Here is a 25,257-nt window from a genome sequence, read left to right as displayed (position 1 = left end):
AGTGCCGCAGTGGCAGCGTCCCTCAGCATGGCACAATCAGCCCATTAACGGGTCGACACGCGGCTTACGGAAAGGCGGCCAGGCTCCCTGGGGCTGTGTCCTTCACAGGCCTGTCACGAACAGAACAGGTCCTCCGGTATGTGGGCTGTGGAGCATCTCACTACAGCGCCCTTAGAAAGGGCGAAGTGCACTGTGTCCAAATGAATCTCACTAAACAGAAACAGAACAGAACATAAAACAGAAAATATTGCTATCAGCTTTGGATGGTTTACAGGCAGCACCACTTCTGGGGAATCCTCTGCTGAGGAACATACTGTACTCACATGCTAATCCCTAATCAGACAGCCAGCAAGCCAGTGGAAGGAGGAGCAAGGCCTGAGCAATCTAATGATGAGGGAAGTGCTGAAGCAACATTTCAGCCAGAGCCCAGCATCCAGTAGATAATTGTTTGTGGGTGTGACGAACAGTTGTCTCTGATGTGAAGTTATTCCTGATTGAATTTGACTTTTACCTGTCACATTTGCCATACCCCTCAAATTTGAAATTGATTAGTTTCAGTGACGCTGCCTTCAGAGTCACATGCAGTAGGTTGAGGGCTGGAGCAAAGGAGTGATGTGAAAATACACTGAAAATGCAGCAGAGGGGTTCACTCGGTTTGTGGAGTTTTGCGAGCACTCTGGAATACCAAGCAATACCAAGCAGTTCTAGGTTTTTTTTTTTTTTTTGCTGGCAGCAGCTGTGTAATTCTAGCTAAGAGCTACGGTCTTGAAATATGTAAGCAAATGTTTATTCTCTTTAAAATCATTGACATAAATAACAGGATTATAGCTTAAGCAGTTTGTCTTCACAATGATTTCTAACAGGTACAATAATTGGGGAAAGTGCTATTTGTTTTGCAAACACAGTTGGACTTTTAATTACAAAACAGCATTAATTCCCATGTTCCCAAGGAAACTATTACCTTTGATCATGTTTAGAATATATTTAGTAAGAACTAAATGCATGCATTATGTAGAGTATTTGTTTGAAAAGGGCTTCACAATTAGTAGTGTCTACTGTCAGTGATTATTCATGTACATATGTTTTCTTTTTTGCTGGGGGGTGGGGATGCAGCATAATTCATTTTGCTTTGTTCATCACAAAATACACACATACACATATCCCCACAATACCAAAGGTCACCGCTTCCAGCCCAGGTCTTAAATGTTAAATTGTGGGTGTACTGCGCTGGCTCTTAGGATGGTGAAAGACCGCATTGTTTCTGAAACAACGTAATTTATGTTGCTCTTTTCGTTGTTTGTTTTGGTTTCCTTGGCAAGGTTTTCGCATTGAGCTTTTGTGTGGCACAGAAGGACAACACCACCCCAGGACACCCCCGGTCTGTGTGTGCATTCTCATGGGACCACAGGGGTCCCCATTCAGTCAAAATGGAATCACCTTTTAACGCGTGACACCCAGAACAGGGGAGCCAGAGTTTTACTGTTTTATTAGCGCCTGTGGACTGAACGAGCGCTGAACTGCAGTGAGCTGGTTTCCCCTGAGCTTTAAAAAACCCCTTCTTATTCATATCCTCCCACAAAAAACAATGGCGGTGCAGAGTGGTGTTGAAATCAACCCTGTCAGATTTGTTGTGCTCCAGTTTTATTGCAGAAATGTAGTCATGAAAACAAAGCCGATGAGAAAGTTCCTCTTTTGTTCTCAGTCTCTGATTCATGTCGCGTTCATGAATAGCAAAAGGCCCATCTTTCATCCAGCTGCAGTATTAGCATTCTGAATACACCGTGTGATGAAGAAATGAAGCTCATTAGAATCAAAACGATTCTCTCTGCCTGTGATGTAAATGCCCCCCTTGGATAAATGGCAAGCTAACAGAGGATAATAACACGCTGACACCTTATGGCACTGACAGCGTAACCATTGTTAATGCATTTAGCTGACTTGCTAATTATATTGACGACTGTACAGTGATTGACAATAATAAGTGATATTGTAGAAAAACTTAAAGAACAATCGCAAGGCCATGATTCACATGTTCTCAGGTGCACACCATGGCCCACCCTAAGCATGTCAGTCTGGACAGAGTGATTTCTTGACACCTTGTTTCTCTTTGAAGCTGATGTGTTTGTGAGGTTAGGCTACCAGTACTCTGGGCCATGTTAATTTTCAAAAGCTGTCTGAATCATTACATTAGTAAATATTCTTTTGCTTAGTTGTGATGACACAAAACATGAATAAAATTATTTGATTACTGGAACTTCCTACTTTAGGTGGCAGGTTTTAAGAGGCCTGGGAAGGGAACAGGTGATTTTGTAATTTTGCGAATTGTACTTTCCCGATTTCCAAAGAAGGCAAGGGGTGGGGCACTGTGATTGGCTTGCCTGCACACGTTTTGGCACCTCTCTGAAATTCAAAGAGGCATTTTCTGCGCATTTGTTTCCAGGAACTAGAGCTGCATTCCAGGTGTTTGTGGATGAATGCTCGGTCATTCATGCCTGGGAAGTTCCCGTCAGCACCTTGCCCCGCACGTGCGCTCCCCTGCGCGCCCTGGCTTTTCACTCCAGGTTTCTCTGGGGAAACGGGCCCTGTTTGCTCAGCGGTCTGTGTGTTCACTCACTGCTCAGAGCTCGCGTTGAGCCCTGCCTGTCAAGGCTGGTGAGGTAATGCATCGCTCTGTCCCCACCTGACTCACGTTACACACGGGCACGCTCGCTAAACCCGTCCCGTTGGCCCTGTCCCTTTCGCACAGTGACATCATGATGGAAACTGCTCCAAGGGTTTCACAGTCAACAGAGACAGGCATACCATGGAACCGTGCCAGCCCTGCTGAAGATCTTAATTGGGCAATGATGTAACACAATGCTCTGGCATTGGTGAGGGTGGCCTGGTCACCCCTTGGGGAGGAGAGGAGTGGTGGCAGGTTGGGCGGGGGCAATTGTTTGCAGATCTTGGATATGGTCCCCCTCTTTCTTCACAACCTCTGTTTTTTCTGCTTCTTGTATAAACATATTTTTAACCTATTTTTGGAGTACTTTATTTTTATTCCTTTAAAAAATAGTACATAAGCTGTCTGACTGGGGCACATCAAAAGGAGTGCAAATGAATGCTGATGGAAGGGGCTCTGCTGAGCAGGTGTTGCTGAACAGGTAACAGAGAGGGAGCTGCGTTGGCACTGAATCACAGGGTAGCAGACGGGTTAGGCAGCTCTTTCCAGCCGAAGGTGATTTCTGAACCGTGGGAAATTAGGCAGATGGTCTGTGTGGTTAGTGCAGTCGTCCGTATTACAATGGAGTGTCTTTCTTCACTCACTGCAGCCTCATTCCAATGTTCTAATTTGCTCCTTAAATAAAGAATTCTTTTTTATTTTTGCATAAAATATTGGCCTGTTTGATAATGCAGAACCACACCTGATTTTAGAACAGGGCTGTGAGACTTTGGATGACTTGGCTTTTTTTTTTTCAAGTGCTGTGTGTGTCAGTGAACGAGAGGGAGTCGTGTTTCACCTTTGATTCTCCTGGGAAAAAATGTATTTGACAACAAAGCCCATGGGAAAGGCTTTAGTTGGACATACTATAACAAGGAAACACCAAATCAATTACAAGGCAGCTTTATAAATGCCTGGCACATTTGCCCAAACCCTTTCCCTGAGTTGTGTTTCCACTACAGTCTTTGAAGCCTTGCTACAAGCAATAATAACTGTGCGTATTATATCCATAGCAGATTTCTTCCCTGAGATATTTGGTTTCCTTACGCTGAGAAACAACCACTAGTACTCCTCAACAGAAGAAGGGACGCATCTGGAGGGGGAAAGCTCGATATACAGTATCTCCACTTGAAAGCAGGAATCACAAGAATAATGACATGAAAGCCAGGGGCAATTCGGCCATAACAAGGCGAATCTGACGATGTTGGGCGACTGGTTGGCAGGTAAAGGTGAACATAAAAGATCTCTTAAATGAGCAGTAATTCCCCAGCCTCCCTGGCAGACCACGCCGTGGCTGAAAAGTTCCGTTCATCAGCACGTTTGTTTATCGAATGTCGTTGTTTTTTTTTCCTGTTTCCTCATCAGTGCAGCTGGACGCCTGTGTTTGTGTTTGTGTGATTGGAGAGAGCAGGTGGGCGATGCAGGGAAAGACAATAAATACTGCTGTCAAGCCAGAGGGGGCCATCAAGACTTTACTGCGTGATCATTTTAGCCTGTCAAGGTGAACACAGCATAGAATAGTGGCATGTACAGCAGTGAATGAGTTAGCTCAGAGACTTTCCTGTTCTTGAATTGCTTTGTAGTAAAATAAGAAAATGTTCTGACTTCTGGAAGATGCAGAATAATACAACACATTTGTGTCAAGGCTGTTATAATGAGATGCAGTTTGAAAAGAAAAATAAATAAACAAAATGGAAGCTAAGGGAAGTGCAATCTGAAAAGGGCTTTTGCCTCATTATGGTGTGAATCTTACACCATGTTGAAGTTTTTGTCTGGTCATGTGTGGCAAGGGAGAACACAGGAGAGAGCAGAGTGGCCAAAAGTAGGAGGCATTTTTCCCCTATCTCCAAAAGGAATACATATTAAAAAAAAAAAAAAAAAACATTTAAATGTCCATTGGCAGTGCATTGAAACCCCCTCTATCCTTTCATTGTTTTTATGAGTGTAATATATTATTAAGTGCATTGAAGCATCCCCCCCATTGTGTAAGTGGTCTTTGGGTAGAATCAGGGTGATGGAGGAGAGTTATACCCTTTCCTATCAACAATAATGACACTGCCTTTTGTATGCGGTACCAGTGCGTGCTAATGTGAATATTCTGTTGTGCTACAACAAACAGCTCCCCCACAATCCTGCACAGCATTGTCTTGGGAAAATTCACATAAAAAAACTGGGAATACTACACTTTATAGCTCTGATACCTCTTTGTATCCAGGAATGCTGGAGGAAGCTCAGGTAACTGCGAGTTAACAACGCGGTTTTAATCCAACTATCGATCCGGTCCTGATGTCAGGGACACCTGGCTAGGGCCCGGGCCCCACGTTGAGGGAGGAGGAGGCAGGTTGTGCACGTTCGATGGCTGTCCCACTTCTCTGACATTAAAGCCTTTAATCAGCTCAGCCAGGGAGCTTGTCAATCCTGTCAAAGGATGAAATGCTCCGCTCCCCAGGGAGGCGAGAGGGCGGCAGCAGGAAGGGGGAGTGCCGAGAGGGGTCCGCGCCAGGGTCGCCTCCTGCCAAGGGAGCGGGCGGCTGAGCAAAAAGGACAGCATTCTCCGCCGCTGCGGTTTTGGTAGGGCCTGTTGTTGTTTCCCATCTAGGCCCCTCAGCCACGTTCCCCCCCAAAAAAAAGCCTGCGTCGTCGACTTTCACAGGCACTTTGCGTCTTAAGTGTCAATTAATTAGCACCGGAGTGCTCACTGAGTCATTTTTGGAGCATTGATTGGGGCGGCGGTTCACTGAAGAGGCAGGCCGAATTTGGATTTGTTCCCGGCAGCGTTTTTTTTTTTTTTTCGGAGAAAGAGACGGATGCGGAGCTCCCGTAAGACAGCTCGCTGCTCCGAGCGCAGGCTCTGAATTTCAATCGTCCATTTCACAGGAACAGAGGAGCCCTTCTTTAATGGTAATGCAATTGAGTGAGTGACAGTAATTTCAATATGGCCTAATTGAGTCGTAGAATCTCTCCGTGACTCCTCACTCGCTTGCTCAAAAGCCTCTGATCAATAGCAAGACAGTATCATAATCCATCCGCCCAATTTATTTATATATCGACTTTTTTTTCATCAAAGCACATCAGCCAAAAATCTTCCCATTCTTGTAGGCATGCGTCTCCCAAGAAAAGCCCACGCTCTATGTCTTAGTCTTCTTGCCTCATATTCTTGCTCAGTTACCATGGATCCCTTGACTTTTTGTTGATGCACTCCAAAATTGAAGTGCAGAATGTCTCTAGAATAATAAAACAATTTTAGTGCACACTTTACAGGGATTCAGTTTGGTCTCCGAAAGACACTATGTGTTCCAAAGGGCACTTTCAAGCAGCTGAGGCCTTGTGGAAAGCTTGTTTTGCAGCATCTCTCAGGTTCGGCTCAATTATACAACAATTTTACAATCCATCTATCCTGTAAAGAACATTGGTTTATTTTTTTAATATGTCAAAATATAGAACTATGATTTCAGTATGGATTTAACCACAGAGAGCAGTTCTTGTGTTCTTAGTAAAAGGTTTATTTGATTGTATTGATTATAATTTGACTTACATTTCAGTAATGTGAGAAAACCACATATAAACTAAAATCCCGTAACAATGTCACTTCGCCACAATTAGCAAAATCCCAAGAGTTCCATACTGGAATCCCAAGAGTTCCACAAAGCCAGGTTGTGTTGTGGCCAGAATGCAGTCCAAAGAGAATACCCTTTTGTTTAGAGGCAGACTCATCACAGCATTACTTCAATGTATTGTAACAACAGTTCTAGGACTATCAATATCCTCTCTCTTCCGTGAGATATATTAAAGCTCCTCTTCTCAAATGTCAGGATGTAACATTGCTGGGGCGTAAAATTGCTGTTTTGTGAAGCTTTTATGAATCACGTTGCTTCCCCAGGTTGTGACAGTGGTTGGAAAACAGCAAAATTTTTGTATGTCAAACTGCAGATGCAAGAACGTTGCTGCAACACAGCCATGACCTGACCACAACATGCATCACTGCTTCTTCTGCTGTTTTTCTTGTGTTTTTTAAATTAAAATAGAGATGGAGTTTAGAGTACATGGTGTATCTGGATTCAAGCTATTTTTATGCAGTGTTTTTTTTTTGTCTGTGTTCCTCCTGCTGTCTTGCATTACACTGCATTCCGTGTATGCATCAATTATAAGAAAGGAGTACAGTAAAGTAGTGTCTTTGTTTCTTGTCTTGCTAGTGTCAGACCAAAGAAATGGAGGAAAGGTATCATTGTGCTGTTTGTGTCTTTCTCTATTTCCTTCAGCTCAGAATAAGCTATTACTGTAATCCTTTGGTTAATACATTGTTGGGCATGGTCCGTTTAGTTGTACTTGCTCATGCAGTTAAAGTTTTGAATTTAAATACCAGACATTTTATAGACTGCTTGTGGAAATTAAACCTCTGTTATTCTTCCAATGGAGGAGTTGAGAAGGACATTTCTGTCATCTCAACATACTCAACAAGTCAAGTCCTAGCCAAGGCTTTAGCCTTGTGAAATAACACAAACTAGAAATCTGAGTGCCTTCTGAGACAGAATCAGACACAGTAAATTTAAAAGACATTTTAACATTTCATTGTGTCACCTGTCAGAGAGATGGCAGGTAACAACCCATCAATCAATGGGGGAGTGCTTATGTATTCAGCACAGACCTTAGCATCCTGATGAGAAGGGAATTGTGTGCTGGATCCCAATGCAAGCAGGCCTCCCATATCCCTTTTGAACTGCTCTTTTATGGATCAAAGCTTTGTGTGCGTGTGCAGTCCTTGTCACAGCAGCGCGGTGTTTTATTTTGCTGAAAGATTTCATGGCATTTCTGTGGGTCTTACAATGCAGACAGGCGCGCCGCGCTGAAAGATGACAGTCCTCGTAGAATCCCAGCAAAGACAAGCACATTAGCCCGTTGACAGATGTGCTGCTGCTTATTTCTTTATTGCAGCAAATCAAGGGCTTTCTTCACGAGTGCCGCAAGCCTCGCTTTGGCTCTTAAGGACAGTTCTAAATTGTAGGGATCCAGTCTCTCTTTTGGTAGACTTCAGCAGCTACAACGTACTGTTTTAAGGAAACGTTAAGTGAAAAATCAGTATAACAAGGGCCTTAATTCAGTTCAGATGTAATTTGCTTCATCATAAAATTTGAGTGATGAATTAAAATTTTGTCCTTTTTTCTTTTTACTTACACAACAGTATGAGGTATGTGTGCATTGACATGAAAGAGACATTGTATATAAGAAACAAAGAAACAACCAAGTGATGGATGTGATTTTTTTGTGTGGGAAGGATTGAATCTCTGCTTGAGTCTGGCTGTCAGGAGGAAAAACTGAATGATTCCATGAAGGAAAACTCAGACAGAGTCATCTCAGAGACAAGATGGTGGGAAAACTTTGATATTATACACAAAGCTATGACCATAGGTAACTTTCCAGTGAATGACAAGTCTGAGATTCTGACAGACTATGGGGTTCATGCTTAAGCTGTCTGAACTCAGAATAAATAAAAAATGAACACCACATACTTCAATCAAGGAGTAGAACAGAATATATATATTTATTATATATTACATTTCAGGTTTCAGCACTGACTTCCTTGTAAAAAAAAAATTATGCTATTCAACTCAGCAGGTATGCACCTACTTCATCAAGCACTGAGATCAAAGTTGAAAAAAATCAGAACTTTGCATTGTCTCAAGGCTGTAGCCATAGTTTGTGCACTTCCGTGCGTGCTTTTCCCCTGGTTGAAAATAATTAAGGCCACGTCACAATGGCACCCTTCCTGTCTGAGGGGGTTGTCAGGCTCAGGAAACAGTGTTGGAGAGCATTAGCGCTCCCACAGCGAAGGAGCGAAGGTTTACATTAATCTCACTCTGGGCTGAGCTTTGAGGTGAAGTCAATGTCAGACTCAGTTTGTGTCTGTTTATTTCCCGAGCGTCTCATGTCACCGTACAGCCCGGCGTTCAGTTTCTGCGGCGTCAGCGAAACGTTTGCAGACTCTCCTTGCTCGGCCTGGCCCGTGCACCATCATTAGTGTCCCTTCTCCTCCTGCGGCTTTGCGTTTCCTTCTCACACCAGGCGCGCAGTGCACTTTAATGTGGTTCAAACTGTAACAGCCACTAATATTCCACTCCACTCATTTGGTTGCAGCTAATTGTTCTGCTGTGTTTGTGTGTGTGTGTGTGTGTGTGTGTGGGGGGGGGGGGTGCATCCATTTCTCATCAGGAAGGCACCTTGGCGGGGCAGCGTGACACCTTTCTGAGTCTTCTCCTGTTTCCTGCATAGTCACCAGTCTGGTGAAACAGTACTCGAAACTCTCACATTCCTCCCACAGTAATGAGAACCGTTTCAAAAATGGCATCAATTCTTTTCCTTTTCAAGAAATAAAGGTATCTCTGATACTTTTTTCATGGTCACTTACCAGGGCTGTGCATCTATTCTTACAGTTTATAAAGGTTTCAGAGTGGCACTGGAAAAAAAAGTAAAAATTGAAATAAAATGTCAAATTTTTCACTTTATGTATTGAGTGAAGATACTGTGCTGGAAGGCTCCTCTCGGTGAAGAGGGAAACTTTGGAGGCATAATGAAAGGTTTTGCATAGTAGAATCAGACTGAATGTTACAGAGTGTAAAGGAAATCCCTATGAGAATTCACGCTCTGTGAAACCCAGATTTGCCTGCATGCATGTGCTGTGTTAAGGAAATGACTTGACTCCTCAGGACAAGGCCAGTTCAAGTTCATAGTTCATTAACTCTTCAGCCAATGAGTTGCAGCACCAGTCTAGGCTCTTATTCAGAACCCCCCACCTTTTTACCATATACCAGGACAACTGCCTCTTATCCCCCCTCCCAGCTATGCTAATTTTCAGCTCTGACTTGTTAATGGGTCTCACTTTTTCTAATGGTGTGGTTTTGCTTTTGTACAATTACAAAATTGCAAACAGTGAGGAGAATCACAGGAGCTGAGCGTCCTGGGCTCCAAGCTATGGCATGTCACCTTAGACACATTGTTGCGCTCAATAAAAGGACATGTCCTGTTCAGTCGTATCATAGATTATTAAATTCTTCTCGCAAACAAAACACAAGTTTGTCAATGTGATTATCTGTGGAGTTCAGTCCTTGGAGAGGCAGAGGGGTGTGTGTGTGTGTGTGTGTGTGTGTGTGTGTGTGTGTGTATGGGGGGGGGGGGACCCTCATAAAATATTGATCTGTTCTTTGCCTCAGCCTTTTCATTTTTTTCAGTTCTTTTCACTGAAGTGCTCAAAACGAGCTGTCTTTCTTATGATGGACATCTCATCAGGGGATGTATGTATGAAACCATCAGACCTCAGTTACACTTTGGCTTGAAAGGTCAGTCTGAGTTTATGTGGCAGAAATGTTTTGTTTTCCTTCATGGTTCTTTCTTTCTCTTTCTCTCTCTCTCTCTTTCTCTCTCCCTCTCTCTCTCTCTTTCTCTATATATATATATATATATATATATATATATATATATATATATATATATATATATGTAATGGTAACCAAAATGTCCACACCTTACAGCTAAACATAAAGCTGTAATACTGTGGAAAAAGATTTTGCAATGTCAGGATTTAATGAATTTAAATGCCCCCTGGTGTCATTGGACTGGTACACAGAAGCATTAACACTTACATTTTACACTGATCTGTAAAATATAAAAGTGTTTTTGCAATATGTATACTGATATTTGACTACTGTATAACAGGCAAAATATTTCTGGTGATTGGAAACAGACTGTTGATGTTGCGTCATATGAAAGAATCAGTAATGAGACATGCTGTTAAAGCTGTTAAAGCATTAATTAATGTTAACATCCAAATGCAATTTAACCCAGTAACTCATATTTCCACTAGCAGAGGTTTCTCTTTTTACATTCTTGTGTTCGTCCTCAAAATTTTCAGCATGTTCTTCAGTGACTAATCCCACATTTCAAACAACAGCCCAGATGACAGAGGGAGGGATTTGTCACACACAGTCGTCCCTTGCCGATATTTTCCCCTGTGCGTTTTTTGATCATCCGTTACAGTTGAAGGCTGTGGTAGCTTTTTTTGCTGTATGCACAGTAGGGTTCGGCCCCACGTGGAGAGACGCATCGCAGGGAAAATGTTTTTTTTTTTTTTCTCCTCCAGGCATTAGTGTACGGAACAGGGAGGTGATGTTCTTATGTTGCTGGACTGCATCCTGGACTCCAATATCCTGAGTGCTGTAATCTGTTCCCTGCGGGCAGCTTCTGTGACCTGCCGAGTATTACCCCGCCCCCGTACACAACACTGTAAGCCCCCTCCCCTCGGCATCCCCTAACCCCCTGAAAATCCTGGCCTGCCACAGCCCATAATCCATCATCACGGAACTCTCTCTAAATGCCTGAAGCTCTTTTATTTATTTATTTCAGACTTTAAGGTGGAGCGCATCTCACATTATTAAACAGCGGCAGAGATGTTCTACTGAGTGATTATTTGTTCCGCAGAATGGAAAGACGTGGTTGTTTAGCCCCTACCTTTCCATGTTGTTGAGGTAGAGGCAGAGGGCCTTGAGACATTAGCGTTTCATTTTGTCTGCTGAACCTTTGCTGTTACGCAGAAATGGATTTCTTTTCATGGGGGGTGGGGGGGATCATTATTACAACGAGGCAAAGCCCCCTTACTCTCTTTCTTAGTGTAAAAGTATATCTCTTTTCTGCTATTTTCATCCTTCAGGACTTACTGCAGGGCTGAAAGGGAGAGCAAGCGTTTCTTTGGCTTGCACTTAGCGAAGCACTCACCCACACACACGCACACACACACACACACATACACATACACTGCCATTTTACGGAGCATAATATGTATCCCTCATAATGCATGTTCAATTTGTGGGTATTGTGTCTACCAGTATATACCCTACTGTATCTACCTTCTACTTTGACAGGATGTTTGAAGACTGCTTTAAACCATATGATACTACTATTATGTTTCAAAAGTACCAATCAGTAAGCACATACTTGATGGTGACGTTTTTTTGGACTATTGCTCTGTTATTTATACCCTCAAAAAACTGACTTCATTCTGATTTAATGATTTACAGAGTTGCTCATTTTGTCCTCTAGTTTCGTGGTTTCATGGCAAGGGGTCCTGCAGTCTAGTATCGGGGTCGAGGTCAGACTTTCAGTTTTGGTGACTGGTGACGCTGCGGCCTTTGTTGCGAAACTGAAACCACTGTGCGCCGGGACAGAGGAATAACACGTGGGCCTGAGAGTGCAGCTCTGCGTTGGTCTCTATTGACACTTGGACTGCACGCCCCCTCCCCAGTGAAAAGGCTCACAGACTCAGCGTAGGACGGAGTGAGGTCACATCAGATTACCTCCCCTCTCCTACGGCCTCAAAGCAGCCGTGATGAGGGATCTGACAGGCACGTTTTTTTGCATAGGATGGCAGAAGTCTCCTTGCTTCACTGTATAAACGCTGTCCCTGATTAATAAATGCATGCAGTTTGACAGTTTGCTTTGGCGGTCGCTGGGGATCCACGCTAGAAATGAGTCATCACGGCACACCGAGGAAAATCGGTTTGAGCCCGGGAGTGCCCGTGCAGCGCCTCGACATTTGAAATGCCTGTGAGCTGCGCAGCGGGAAGCTGTTGGGGGGACTGTGGCATTAACCCTCAGCTTCACAGGAAGCTTTTCAGAGGGGAGCTCATCTGTAGACTTTGGTAGCAGCAGCAGCAGAGCAGGTTCTATAGCTTGTTCAGTCAAGAATACAAAGCAGCCTGCCAACCTCAACTAGCTGCAGTCCTGATAATAAAGATACAGGTACCAGACTATCAGATGTAGAAACTGAAAGAGGAGGTGATTCTGGTACTGGGTAATGGTACAGTGTATTAAATGAAAACTTTTTTTGCTTCAGAATCATTACAAACATCTCAAGAGCATTATTTTCATCTGGAAAAGTCTGATATGTTTAGGCTTGTGTCTCTTAATAGATGATATGTGGAAACGGTGACAAGCTATGTTAGCCACTCTGAGACTGGTGTCTGATACATACATGGATAATGTAATCTGACACAACAGGCAAGTTTGTTCCTTTCTGTGATGTGAAACAGGCGTGCGTTAGCGCGTCCTGTCTGTGTAGGTGAACCCCAGCCTTCATAGATATTTCAAAATACCTTTCCTGAAGAGTGCAGATAAGAAGGGTTTTTTTTTCATCTCAGAATAGCCAAGCAGAGTATTATGCTTACTGTGGCCTTAATTTCCAATAGTGGTGAAATAACCAACTTCCTGTCAAGTGAGCTGGGTGGGTGGTGTGCCACTGTCAGGAGGGTGGAAGGTCTGGAGTGATGTTGGGGCTGAGATAGACACAACCATGGTGGTGGGAAGTGCAACTCTGTGTCTTTTGCTTGTCTCCGAGTACGAGATGCGCCCACATGTCTTATACGTGGCCTGAAGTAGTTCACTGTCATCGTGGAGATCCGGACTACATGAAATGGACCTCATTCACTGCAGCACAATACCAGGCACCTCCTGGGACAGCCCGCTTCAGCGCTGCTCTGAGATCAGTCAGGATGTGAAACAGTCTTCTATGGTCCTTAACTGTAAAACATGAAACACTGTTTTCATGGGACCATCGGGTTTTGACAGCACATGGTCTACCTTTGGTGTAGTCTGACACAGAAAGAAAATGGCGCTTTCCTTGCAGCTGTCCTTGGCCACCGCTTACTGCTAAATGAAATTGGTCTCTTTTTGGTTTCTTTTCCACTTCAAGATGCATGGGAAGTTCAGAGGCATGTGGCTTTCGCCAGTGTTCAAGTGAAGTGAGCCTGAGGACTAAATCGATAGCTGAATACTCCTGAAGGACAAGTTCATATGTCTCAGCCACTGCAGTGAACGTGACGTGTGCCGCCACTGTAGTCCTTTCAAAAGCCCCGGGTCAAGGAAGCCAAGCAAAGACCAATTGTGTGTAATGAGTCACTTGAGACAAGCGGCTATATTTGCAGAGGCTCAGCCAATTTGTGATTACAGAGCAGATGTTGCAGTAATAAGCTGCCTCTCACAAATAATCCATCTAAAAATCTGGTTCTTTTTTTTTTTCTTTCTTACCGTAAAATGTTGACTCAAATCCACTGGGCAAGAAAATGGAGGTACATTGTTTACATTCTTTATGTCATTAGGTCATTTATGCTGCTACATCCTGTTTTACCTGGATGTAGATTAGTCACTGTTTGTCATCGTTTCTGCTGCCGCAGTTCACCTAACCTGTGAGGACACGTGCGTCGCCTCATTAATCCACCCTAAGCATTCATGGTTTGCCTTGGCAGAGTGCTTTCCTGTATCCAATTTAATCATCGCACAAAGGTTGTTACTCCACTTCCACACGTTACCTTTTAATTCAGTGATATTCGGCAGTCCCTGGGGGGGAAAGGGGAGAAACAAAAAACCAAGTGGAATAAATGAGCGTGTCTTTTAGTCGCAAGTGAGCGGTAATTGATTTGAAAGGAGTGGTCGGCGCTTAAGCCTCTGTAGCAGAGGACACGCAGGCCCGGCCGGGAAAAGGCAGGCTGAGCTCTCTTTTATATGCTCCTGTGCCGCTCAAGGTCCTTTTCAGTTTGCATTGTGGTCCTCGGATGTCCTGTGCAAGTCAGAGCCGCGCAGAAGAGTGGGGGTGAGGCACGCACCTCATGGGCGAGGCGCGCATTGGACACAGTGTCCAGTGAGCGGCCTGACTGTGGCCGCCCCACGGTATGCTTATTCATTCTCCATACAGCACTGAAAGGCGCAATATAAATCTGACCTTTTATAGTTGTTATCATGACCTGCACACAGGGGCACTGCCCATACATGACTATGCAAGGTCTGATGTCGGGTGGGCTGTGATGATGCTGGATTGTTTAGCTCAGTCTCCTCCGCATTCAGATAAGAGTAGTCTCTACATCCCCCCAAATGAGTTGTTCCTCAGTTCCTCTGGTAGCCCCCCCCCCCCCCCCCCCCACCACCACCACCACCAGGCAGACGGACCCTCCCCTCCCATCATTAGGAGGGCGTCCGCCACTCCGCCCCTCTGGACTGCCGGCTCTAATTACTCCTCTCCTCTGGCATCGCCAAGGAGCCCCCAAGTCCTTGAGCAGAGGCGGGCCCAGAGAGACTCTCAGTGCTTCTTGGAGAGGACTTTGTAATTAGACCAATCTCTCTTGTCCTCCTCTGTGTGGGTCGCTGCTTATTTTCAGCTCTGTGAGAGGGGACCACAGGGCCCCATGTGCCCATTGTGGGGTAATGGGTGGGGGGGCTGACAGGGAAGCAGAGCCAGGAAAGTTATTCAACTCCATTGTGTTTTCAGCATTGTGCTCCATTGCTCTTTTTATCTCATATTACAGAGTGTTCTGTATGCTCCATTAAAATGCAGAATATCAAGGTTGTTGTAATAGCACAGACTGCACAAGGTGATGAAGCACAAGCTTGGGAGTTCGGCTGTGAGCAGTGCAGATACTTACCTGGTATTACTAGTGATGTTCACTCCCCTAAGCCCACACACAAGCACAAAAGCAGACACAAACACATGCGCATATACCCAGGCAGACTCTCTCTCTCTCTCTCTCTCTCTCTGTCTCTCTCTCTGTCTCACACATACACACACACACACACACATAAGGTACAGACTCACACTAAAACACCCTTGTATGCAACCATGTGCACGACTATCTCTGGTGTCAAGCGACGTTGGTGTTTCCCTTAGGCAGAGTGGATGAGGTCGCCAGTACTTCCTGTCTCATTCAGTCAATCCATTTGTCACTCAGCGATCCCTGAAATACCTGCTGTAAAAGGAATTGTGCGAAACACTGATTCTCAGCTGCTAATGCAGTCTGCAAAGGGAAGGTGTTGTCAGGTCTATCAAGGAGGTACATTTGAACACACCCAAAGGTGATATGGAAAAAAAAAGTTTGTGGCAAAAAATGGACTGGGAATGCATTTCAAGATATTCCACTGCACCTCCTGTGCTGTGCCCTGTAAAAATGGAGGATGCTGGTGAAAAAAGGAAACTGTTCAAACTGTTCATCTCCTTAATACTAAAGCAAACACAGCTTTAGCTATCAACATTATGATTTGTAAGTTTCACAAAATCACAACACAACAGCTTAATTTTTGTGTGACAAGGCTTTTCGTACTGTTGCATTTCCATGGTCAAAACCAGGTAGGTCACACCTGAGCCTCGTAGCCTTGTTTTGCTCTATTTGTGTCCTTCAGATGAATTTCCAAATCCACTCACACACCGGCAGTCTGAGAGCGTGCACAGGACTCGCATACGTGATCGGGGCTGCAGCTTTAAGCAGGGCGCGGGTGTCAGCGCGCGGGCTTAAGAGATTCGCTTCTATAGACGGTCAGTGTCCCTGTCAAACCCACGCTCTGAAATCGCCCTATTTTTAGACTTACTACCTTTAAAGCGCAATCTGAGCGTAAACTAGATGGTTGTGTTAAGAGGCCTGGCGGGAGTTCAACGGATACCACTGCTGCCTAATCCAAACAAAGAGTGGCAGTTGTCACACACAGACAGACACACACACACACACACTCATACCCACACGCCCACACACACATGCGCAGGCAAGGTACATTTCTTTCACATTCCTCAGTTTAGGACCGGAGAACGGTTTGGCATAGCGCTGCATTTAATCCTAGAAAGCAGGGAGCAGCAAGGTTATCGATAATCCTCTCCTTCTTCTCTGTTTCTCTTCACGCCCTGCTGCACACCAGGCTGGGGCATCCCGTTAGCTTCATCAATCAGATAACGGTGCGCGTCGAATGCTTGTGTGTGTGGCTCCGAGGCTCTGCATTTCGCTGTCACAACATCAGATTGAATAGAATGCACTCTGGGGCTATGTTTGGCCTCCAAGGGGCCTGATTCACGAGAATCAGGAAGTTCCTACTATCCATTCCACAGAAATGCAGTGTTTTGTTTTGAATACCATAAACAAGGGCGGGGGGGGGGGGGGGGGGGGGGGGGGTGAGTAATCACTGGTAACTGTTTCAATTCCATATCTGCATGCGAGAAGAGGGAGCGGTGCACCATGTGTATGACTGGGAAATGGGACCAAAGTGCCGCTGGGGGAGTCTGGAAAGGAGTAGATGGAGATAAGCAGGGCCCGAGATATGGCTACACCACTGAGGGGGCGGCTTTTCTGTCTCTTTTGGAGCACAGCGGGGGAGGCGATGGGATATTGGAGAGGTGGGGGAAGATAGAGAGGAAAGCTATGTTAGGCTCATGGTGGACAGCAGAATTCATACATTCAATTACGATGTGAATCGGAGGCATCGGAGGCAGGGAGAGAGGAAGACCTATGCCCCCCTTCCCACTTTTCAGATAGTAGTTCTTTCACAGTTTCTGTACATCACGGGAAATGAGCGCTGTGGTCTAATTGACCAGGTAGCAATGGGATGGCAAAGACACACATAGTGCTCATAGTAATTGCTGGCTCTTTGTATAGCTCATGTGGCCATTCTCACCGCGGGCCCCCTTACATCGGATTCCGTGTTTACTGTAAGCACAGGGTTTCTGCAAGCTCACTGTACAATCTGAGACTCAGTGGTAGATAAGCTTAAGGGCGTACAATCTTTGGCACAGAGACCAGCACTCGACCGGCAGAAGGGTGCTGTCGATCACTGCTCTTGAGAGAAGAGGGGGAGTGGTTTGCGGATCTTCTCAGAATATGTTTCAGACCGAGGGAGGTAATGACGTCTCTGCAGTTTGTTTACTCCCAGCCTCCAGACTCTGCTGGTCTTTGTTCTGCTTCACCTCTCCTCTCATTGAAGTAGCTGTTTGGGCAGGGCTTCAGCGCTCCTGTTGGGACTTGTGGAGGTCATTGGCTGACTGAAAGGTGTCTCTAAAAATGCTGTAGGACCGCATATCTCCTGAACATCACTGATCTAATGAGTGTTCAAGGATGGGACATGTGTGTACTAGAGGGGTAGGGCTGCTGTTGTATTTGTATAAGAAGACAAAACACGTAATAAAATGCAACTCTGAAACTCGCAGGCCTTGTCTTATCCTGTCGTCAGTAGTATGTGAACTTGACCTTGCCCTCTCTCTTGCGCCTCCAGGTGGAAGTGCGCAGACGGTGCAGATGGACGCCAGCAAGTGGGGCTTCGTCGGGACCCAGGTGGAGCTGCGCTGCCTGTTCGTCAACAGCAACCCGCCAGTCAAGATCTCCCAGGTCACCTGGCAGAAGTTCCTCAACGGCACCAAGCAGAACGTGGCCATCGCCAACCCCACCATGGGCGTGTCCGTGCTCCCGCCCTTCAAGGACCGTGTCAGCTTCAAGCAGCCGGCGGTCCGGCAGCGCACGCCCTCACTGGAGGACACCACCATCATGTTCTCCAACCTGCAGCTCTCCGACGAGGCCGCCTATATCTGCGAGTACACCACCTTTCCCGCCGGCAACCGCGAGAACATGGTCAACCTCACCGTGTATGGTAAGCTAGGCAGCAGGGATCCAGCGTACTGCTGGTGGTTGCCTGGCCTTGTGGTTGATACACACAGGTCTTGCTCCTGCTCAGTTCTGCATTGTTACTGATACACTTTACAAGGAAATAATGATAATGTGTAAACCTTAAAGAGCTCTGGATAGCAGAGCCTGTTAAAGCAGTCCTATAATGTAAAGGTGGGGAAAAAAAGCATAATTCTGTGCTACTGTGCATAAGGAGCAATTGTGTTAAAATGTCTTATGCCTAGCTGTGAAATATTTGCAATATTTCCCACATTTGCATTATGGCTTCATACAGACCTAGGTTTTGAAGCACTGATCGAGGAATAGAGTCCTCATTAAAGTGTGCCACTAGGGGCAAAGACAGCACAAATGAATCGGACTCCTCTGTTTGAGTAGCAGGCCAAGTGACACAGAAATCAATAAATCCTCTTCAAATTAATTTCCATGCATGATTTTTTTATTACGATGCTTCCTTAGAGCACACAATCCAATCGCCTTGGACAGAGGAACATCAGCATGGTAACTAACCACGAGGCAGCTCGTTATAAAGGTCGCATGTTGCTTCTCATTAGAGATCTAATTGGAAATCGAGTGTTGGTGTGTTTCCATTAAGGTGGGAAGCCAAAGTACTAGCACTCAGTATAAGTGGTCCCTGTTGCAGGCTATACTTGTAAACCCAAAACACGGATCATGTCAGGAAGTCCTTATCCCCCCCCCCCCCCCCCCCCCCCAGATGACCAGCTATGATAAAGTAAGTGCCACCCTGTGTAAGACAAACAGGTTGATAAGCTGCCAAAAGTGCACTTTGTGTAGTATCTATGGCAAAAAAATCCCTATACCCGTTACGGTTTGTTTTTGTTTACACAAGTAGGGCTACTGTGTATGTGAAGAAGTACTGGTTAGATGTGAAATCAAAGGATTTAAGTTGGTTGAATACAGGAAATCTGCAAGGGAGGTCACTTATGGATCTTAGCTACCTGTTAGCCTGTGTGTTTGGACCAATTTCAGAAAGATTTCAGGAGTATTCCCATGAAGTTATTAGTATTTTATCCCCGTTGTAACTCATGGATATCATCCAGGCCTCACTCAAAAAGCTTTTCCACAACACTCTTATCATGCCTAATGCTAGCAGAAGAACGTGTAACACTCACTGAAATCTGATACGGGATATGTGAATGATAATTAAGCAACAGTGACACATTTTCTCAAGTTTATTGCTCACTAATTCAAAATAATGTCATGGCTTCAGGGTAAGCGATTTAACAGCAGAAACCAGATTATCCGTTTCAGAGAAGTTTTAGGTTTTCATCTTCAAATGAGCTGTCCAAACGACACAAAGCAGTCTACAGTGGCAGGAGTTTGAGCACTGGTCCAGCTGTGAGGTCCAGAAAGCTTGCTGCTAGATGACCTGAGGGCTCTACAGCAGGAAATCTTGTTTTGCTCATCTGTTGGTGCATCTCTTCCCTGCACTGTAGCTCAGCCCACCACAGAGATGACCCTGTCCACGCCCACCATCGTGGCGCGGTCGTCGAACCGCAAGACCCCGGTGGCCACCTGCCTCTCGGCCAACGGCAAGCCCCCCAGCATGATCACATGGGACACTCGGTTAAAGGGCGAGGCCAGCACCCAGGAGACTATCAACGCCAACGGGACCATCACAGTGCGCAGCAACTACCTGCTGGTGCCCAGCCGTGCCACGCACCAGCAGAAGCTCACCTGCATCGTCACGTACCGCAACGAGAGGATCAGCGCAGACAGCGTCATCCTCAACGTCCTGTGTAAGAGCCTCTTTCTGCGGCGCGGTAACAACCTCCCGCATCACGAGGGCCTATAAATACCCCACAATCGTCGCGTTCTCACTCATTTCTCACTTATTCAGGGCGTCAGACCTCACTCCTCACTGCGTAGCAGAGTAGGAAATCCTGCCGTTGAGCGCAGCTCAATTCAATTTCAGCTCAGGGTTGTTATTGTTAGCATTCTCTCACAATAACACATCTGGATGAATATTATCACACCGAGCCGCATTTGTGGGGACGGCGTTATTTGTTTTCCACCCGTCCACAAATGCGGAAACATGCACAATGCAGATGCACTTTGTGTACCTCTCAGCGAGGTAATTATGTCTCTTGTCAGTCCCCGACACGGAGCAGCACAATTGATGGGGCTTTGAGCTGCAGCAGCCCCTTGGGGCGTTGTAAGATAAGCCGAGGACGTAGCGTGACCCGCTGTCCTGCTCCCACAGATGAGCCGGAGGTGACAATCGAAGGTTTCGATGGGAACTGGTACCTGAACCGACAGGACGTCCAGCTCACCTGCAAGGCCGATGCCAACCCGCCCGTCACTGTGTACCAGTGGAAGCTGTAAGTCCCCTTCGGCTCAGAAGGCGCTTTCATGTTGAGAAACAAAAGCCACGATACACTTGCACACTTGTAATACAGATAAAACTGAAGCATAATAATATAAAACCATATCACCAAATAATAAGCAATTTCTGCTAAGGACAAATATGAGCAGCAGCACGTCATTCATCAGGATAGCTGCTATGGAACTGCACCCTGTATACAGTTCATCCCCTGTGTATTTGTGTAAATATGTTTGTGTATATGTGGTGCAGAAAGAATGTTCGACTACACACCACAGCATGAAGGGAAAAATCTATTTTTGCACTGGCCTCCACTGTGAAATGAATCTGCTGAGTAACAGCCCTAGTTACACTGAGGTCTGTGGCACCTGTGGAACCTTTAGCCCCCAGAATGTTTTGGCACGGTACATCTGAGCTGCGCAGAGGCCTTTACCTTGAGTAAACGTGTCCTGGCTTTCCCCACCGCTATCAGTGGAGATCAGCCCTCACATGTTTACACACAACAGAGATGACGTGTGTGCCCGCTACGGTGGGCTCACTAACAAACTTCAAACATGCAGTGCTGAGCGCTGACAAGATCAAACAAGACGTACAACACTCTGCTCTCTCTGCTTTGATGGAGCTGCCACACCATGCTGGCAGAGGGCTTGTGAGGGCACGTGCCCGATCCCCACCTCTCAGTGTACTTGAGGCATTTGCGCTGGACTGGGTGCCGTGTCAATGTTCTTTGTGCTGTGCGAGACACGTGAAAAATATCAGAAGTATCTTTGGACCAATAATAATGCCACCAATAATCATGCTGTACCTTCCCACGTGGGTGCAGTGTGTGCAGTCTTCGTCGCCTCTGGTCTCACAACTGGGTCTTGATTTCATGGTCCTTTCGAGGACCTTTCCACCTGTTGCGGTCAGCCTGCTGAAATGCAGCCTCAGTCTGGCACTATTTAATTTTGCATCCTCACATGTAATCCACCACTACTCGTCTCCCCTTCATTTAAAGCAAATAGCTACCTCAGGGTGTACTGTATTGTTATTAAATGTGAATGAGTAAATTGTGCATTGAAATTGCAGACAGTGAACAGCATACGCTGGTACCTCTGAGTCTATTTAATTGCAGTGTGAATGCCAGGAAGGAAAAATGTATCATTGGGCTTGAATGCATGTGGATTAGTAAGTAGCCCATTGTGTCCTAAGTGCTACTGTTCCTGTTCTTACAGTTGCTCTTGAATTATATATTACTTACCCTTATGTGTGCACACGGAGAACCTACTGTAACTGCTATATGGAGTATAGAGCTGCTGCAATGATTCGTCGGTACCTTTGGGGCACAGGCGACCCAAGGCTGGGAAAGGAGACAAGTAGCGCTCACTGCCTGGTCACATATGAACGAGGAGGAGAGATGGATGCATCAGAAAGATACATGGAGAGACAGGGAGAAAGGGAGAGAGAAAAAGAGGGATGGTGATCAGGGACGACGAGGGCGCGGCGCTGGCAGATAGGAGGGGACAGCCATCGCTGCCGCAGAAATGAGACGCCAAATCCTTGGTGACACTTCCCCCCTGGGCTTTGAGTTTGAGGTCATTACAGGGCTGTTCTGTTACAGTGGGGCGCAGCTTCAGAAACACACGTAATCTCGGTAGTGCAAGACCTCACACACGCACTCGGTGCGCGGTCCACACGTGTGCGTGTGCATCCATGGGCACTCGCACATGCCGACAGATCCAGCGTCAGTTCTGAATCGAGATTATTTGGTCAATTATAATTCAAATTGAGCAATTAAATGTGGATCTGACAACTAAATTGACATTGCAAGTTTTGCAAGCTTCAGAGCTTGAATAGAATAGCCCATCACGCAGTACAGGAAATTGAATTATTAATTCCATTTAATTCTAACGCAGTGCCACCTACTGCATGCTTAACTTCGTTGCACCAAATTGGTCAAAAAATTTTACCCACAAATAACTAGATTTACTAGACACTGGAGTGTCTAATGCAAAGGATTTAGTCATACGTGTTTATGGTATTGATATAGTATTTGTGTAGTGTTTACAGCACAGAAGAATCCTAATCTTTAACTGCCTGGTAATTTAAGTTATGGCAGAAGTAAACAAATAAAAATAAATAAAAATCTTTATTTACCTTTCCAGAGAAAATAGCTTAGTGATACTAATAGAATCACTTTCGTCCTAGAGTCCCAAATATGCAGAACTTCACATTAATATAACACAGTCTTAACTGTGTAGGATCAGAAAGATAATTGATTGCTGTAATCTTCCACCCACCAAATTGCATTGTTTTATTCATTGAAATCCAGGAGGAGGGGACAGTGTACCAAAATAATGGGAAATGGAACTGATCTTGTTGGAGCTGGGGCTGGGGTGGAACTGATAACAATTGACTTGGCCTGGAATTGAATTTAAGGAACTTGTAATGAAAACGATTAATTAAATAAATGAAATATACTGCTTCTCACAGTCTGAGGAACACACACACACACTCACACACACACACACACACACACACACACACACACACACACACACACACACACACTCACTGTGTATGCAACAAGCGCACACGCACAAACACACACACACACACACACACACTTGCTGCATACAAAACAAGCACACATACAAACACATGCACACACCAGTGTTGAACACCTGCCTCTGCACACACACACACACACACAATACGCATATGTGCACTGCACGCATGCACACACGCACACGCACACACACACACACATGCACATGCACGCACACAAACACACGTACTCACTGCACAGACATGCATACACACACACATACACATATACACACTGTGCACACACATGCATACAGACACTCACGTATACACTGTGTATGCATGCACGCACATGCACGCACACACACAGACACACACACACATTCTGCACACACACATTCTGCAAAGAAGTGAAAAATAAGTGAAGAACCGTGCTTCTCACACTTCTGTATGTGCTTGACATGTTGCTAAACTGAAGTCTGACCTAATTTCCCTTGCACTTTATAAAGGGCTCTTTCTTGCTCTGTCCTCAATAAATGATACATTCTATTTTCTTTAATGTTCTTCAGAGCTGGCAACTCTGTGTCTTTTTCTTTATTGATCGCAAGCAGGCCCAGAAGTTTGAGCAGAATATTTGCAGCATGTTGCTTATGCACTGAAATTAATAACAGATCATTACTGGGCTTAAACTGCAGCAGCTGTGATCCAGAGCTCTGTAACTCAGTTAAGTAACTCACTCTCGCAGAGATGAGGAAGTTTTCAATTTTCAAGAAGCATTCAATGTTCTCTCTTATCTGTTACACTGCCAAGATATACATATGGTGCGATTAATGACAGATCCATAGGTACCTGTAAAGTAGTGTTATCATTGTTATATGGATTCATTGATTGCATTCCATTCTATTGATGTATTGAATTATGGCTTAGAAAGATTATCAAACAGACGAATGATAAATGACAAATGAATAATACTGGATTTCACAGTCTTCTGACATTCATCACAAAAGTACAAACAGTTGGTATTTTAAACCCAGCCCTGAATGGACTGGTGAGCTGTGAAGAGGCCAAACTCAGACGATCTCCCACACAGAGAATGGATTATGATGTCACGACACACTCTCCCTTTGAACAGCCAGCCCTTTTGATGCGGGAGAGAGGCCTCATGAATGTCATAATGAGTGGAGCCACTGTCCGCTGTCATTCACTGATTTGAACGGATTTGAACCAAAAAAAATAGGCTGTGCCCCACTTAGAAAGCACGATGATTGGCTCACATCACTGAGTCACCAATGAAATGCGACAGCCCCACCCATTTTGCAGTTCATGAATTCTCACTCTCCTGTCACTAGTCACTGCTCGATCAGGACCTCATACAGTTTCTATAGTATGGTACTTACTCCCTGGCAGGTTAGACACAGCCAAATAGGAACAGAGCGCTTCCCCCTTTGCAAAAGCTCTGACCTGCAAAGACTGTCTGTCTTTCTGTTAATGGAGAATTTGAGAGAAAGGATATTATTGGAGGGGAGGCTTAAGGCTGTTTGATACAGAAGTTCCCCCTTCTTATTTTCCATGTGGATTTTTTTCCTAATTTCCTCCTCTTTCCTCCATATTTTGCAGTTTTCTGTGTTTATTTCCATTGAAAAAGCACTCCTTACCCCTGACAGTGGCTTTGAGGTGTAATTTCTGCTCCTGCCTCTTCTAGCCTGAATGGTTCCATGCCCAGCAACGTGGAGATCCGCAACAACACCCTGTTCTTCAAAGGGCCGGTCACCAATGACCTGGCAGGCACGTACGTGTGTGATGCCACCAACAACATCGGGACACGCTCAGGGCTGGTGGAGGTCAACGTGACAGGTAGGTCGCCTGGCTACGGAGTTCTTCTGCCCAGAGATCTGGACAGCGCAAGGGAAGTGGTAGTTGAACTAGAAATGTGACACAAGTGATCTGAAAAGTGTTAACAACACAGTCTGTAGCCCTCCAAAGCTTGAATACGCATATTAGCCTCAAATCTACTCTGGGTGCCAATTTGTAATACTTTCATTCCAAGTCATGGAGCCAACCCAGAATCCTCCACACACCCTTTTCCCAAAGCCAACATCCAGGAAAGAAGAGGAGAGTGAAGCTGTAATAGAACACAGTAAGCTAATGGGAAATGGAAAAAAGAGGGAAACCATACAAATTTATTTGAAGAAGGAAGTAGCTTTTCACAACGAGGTCACATT

At 45.2% G+C, this 25,257-nt stretch overlaps 1 protein-coding gene across 1 annotated transcript in view; it reads left to right on the top strand.

Annotated features, from left to right (window-relative positions):
- Nucleotides 1-25,257, top strand: part of LOC118774282 (nectin-1-like) — a 91,244-nt gene that overhangs the window by 51,456 nt on the left and 14,531 nt on the right. Inside the window, exons 2-5 of the mRNA XM_036523520.1 lie at nt 17,762-18,133; nt 19,623-19,925; nt 20,390-20,507; nt 24,738-24,889. Of these exons, the coding sequence (XP_036379413.1) occupies nt 17,762-18,133; nt 19,623-19,925; nt 20,390-20,507; nt 24,738-24,889 (945 nt within the window). The remainder of the gene's footprint in view (nt 1-17,761; nt 18,134-19,622; nt 19,926-20,389; nt 20,508-24,737; nt 24,890-25,257) is intronic.

Source organism: Megalops cyprinoides, chromosome 3, assembly GCF_013368585.1.
Source record: "Megalops cyprinoides isolate fMegCyp1 chromosome 3, fMegCyp1.pri, whole genome shotgun sequence".
In the NCBI taxonomy this organism is placed as follows: Eukaryota; Metazoa; Chordata; class Actinopteri; order Elopiformes; family Megalopidae; genus Megalops; species Megalops cyprinoides.
The sequence above is the reverse complement of the archived record's forward strand: the minus strand, read 5'-3'. Positions and strand labels throughout refer to the sequence as shown.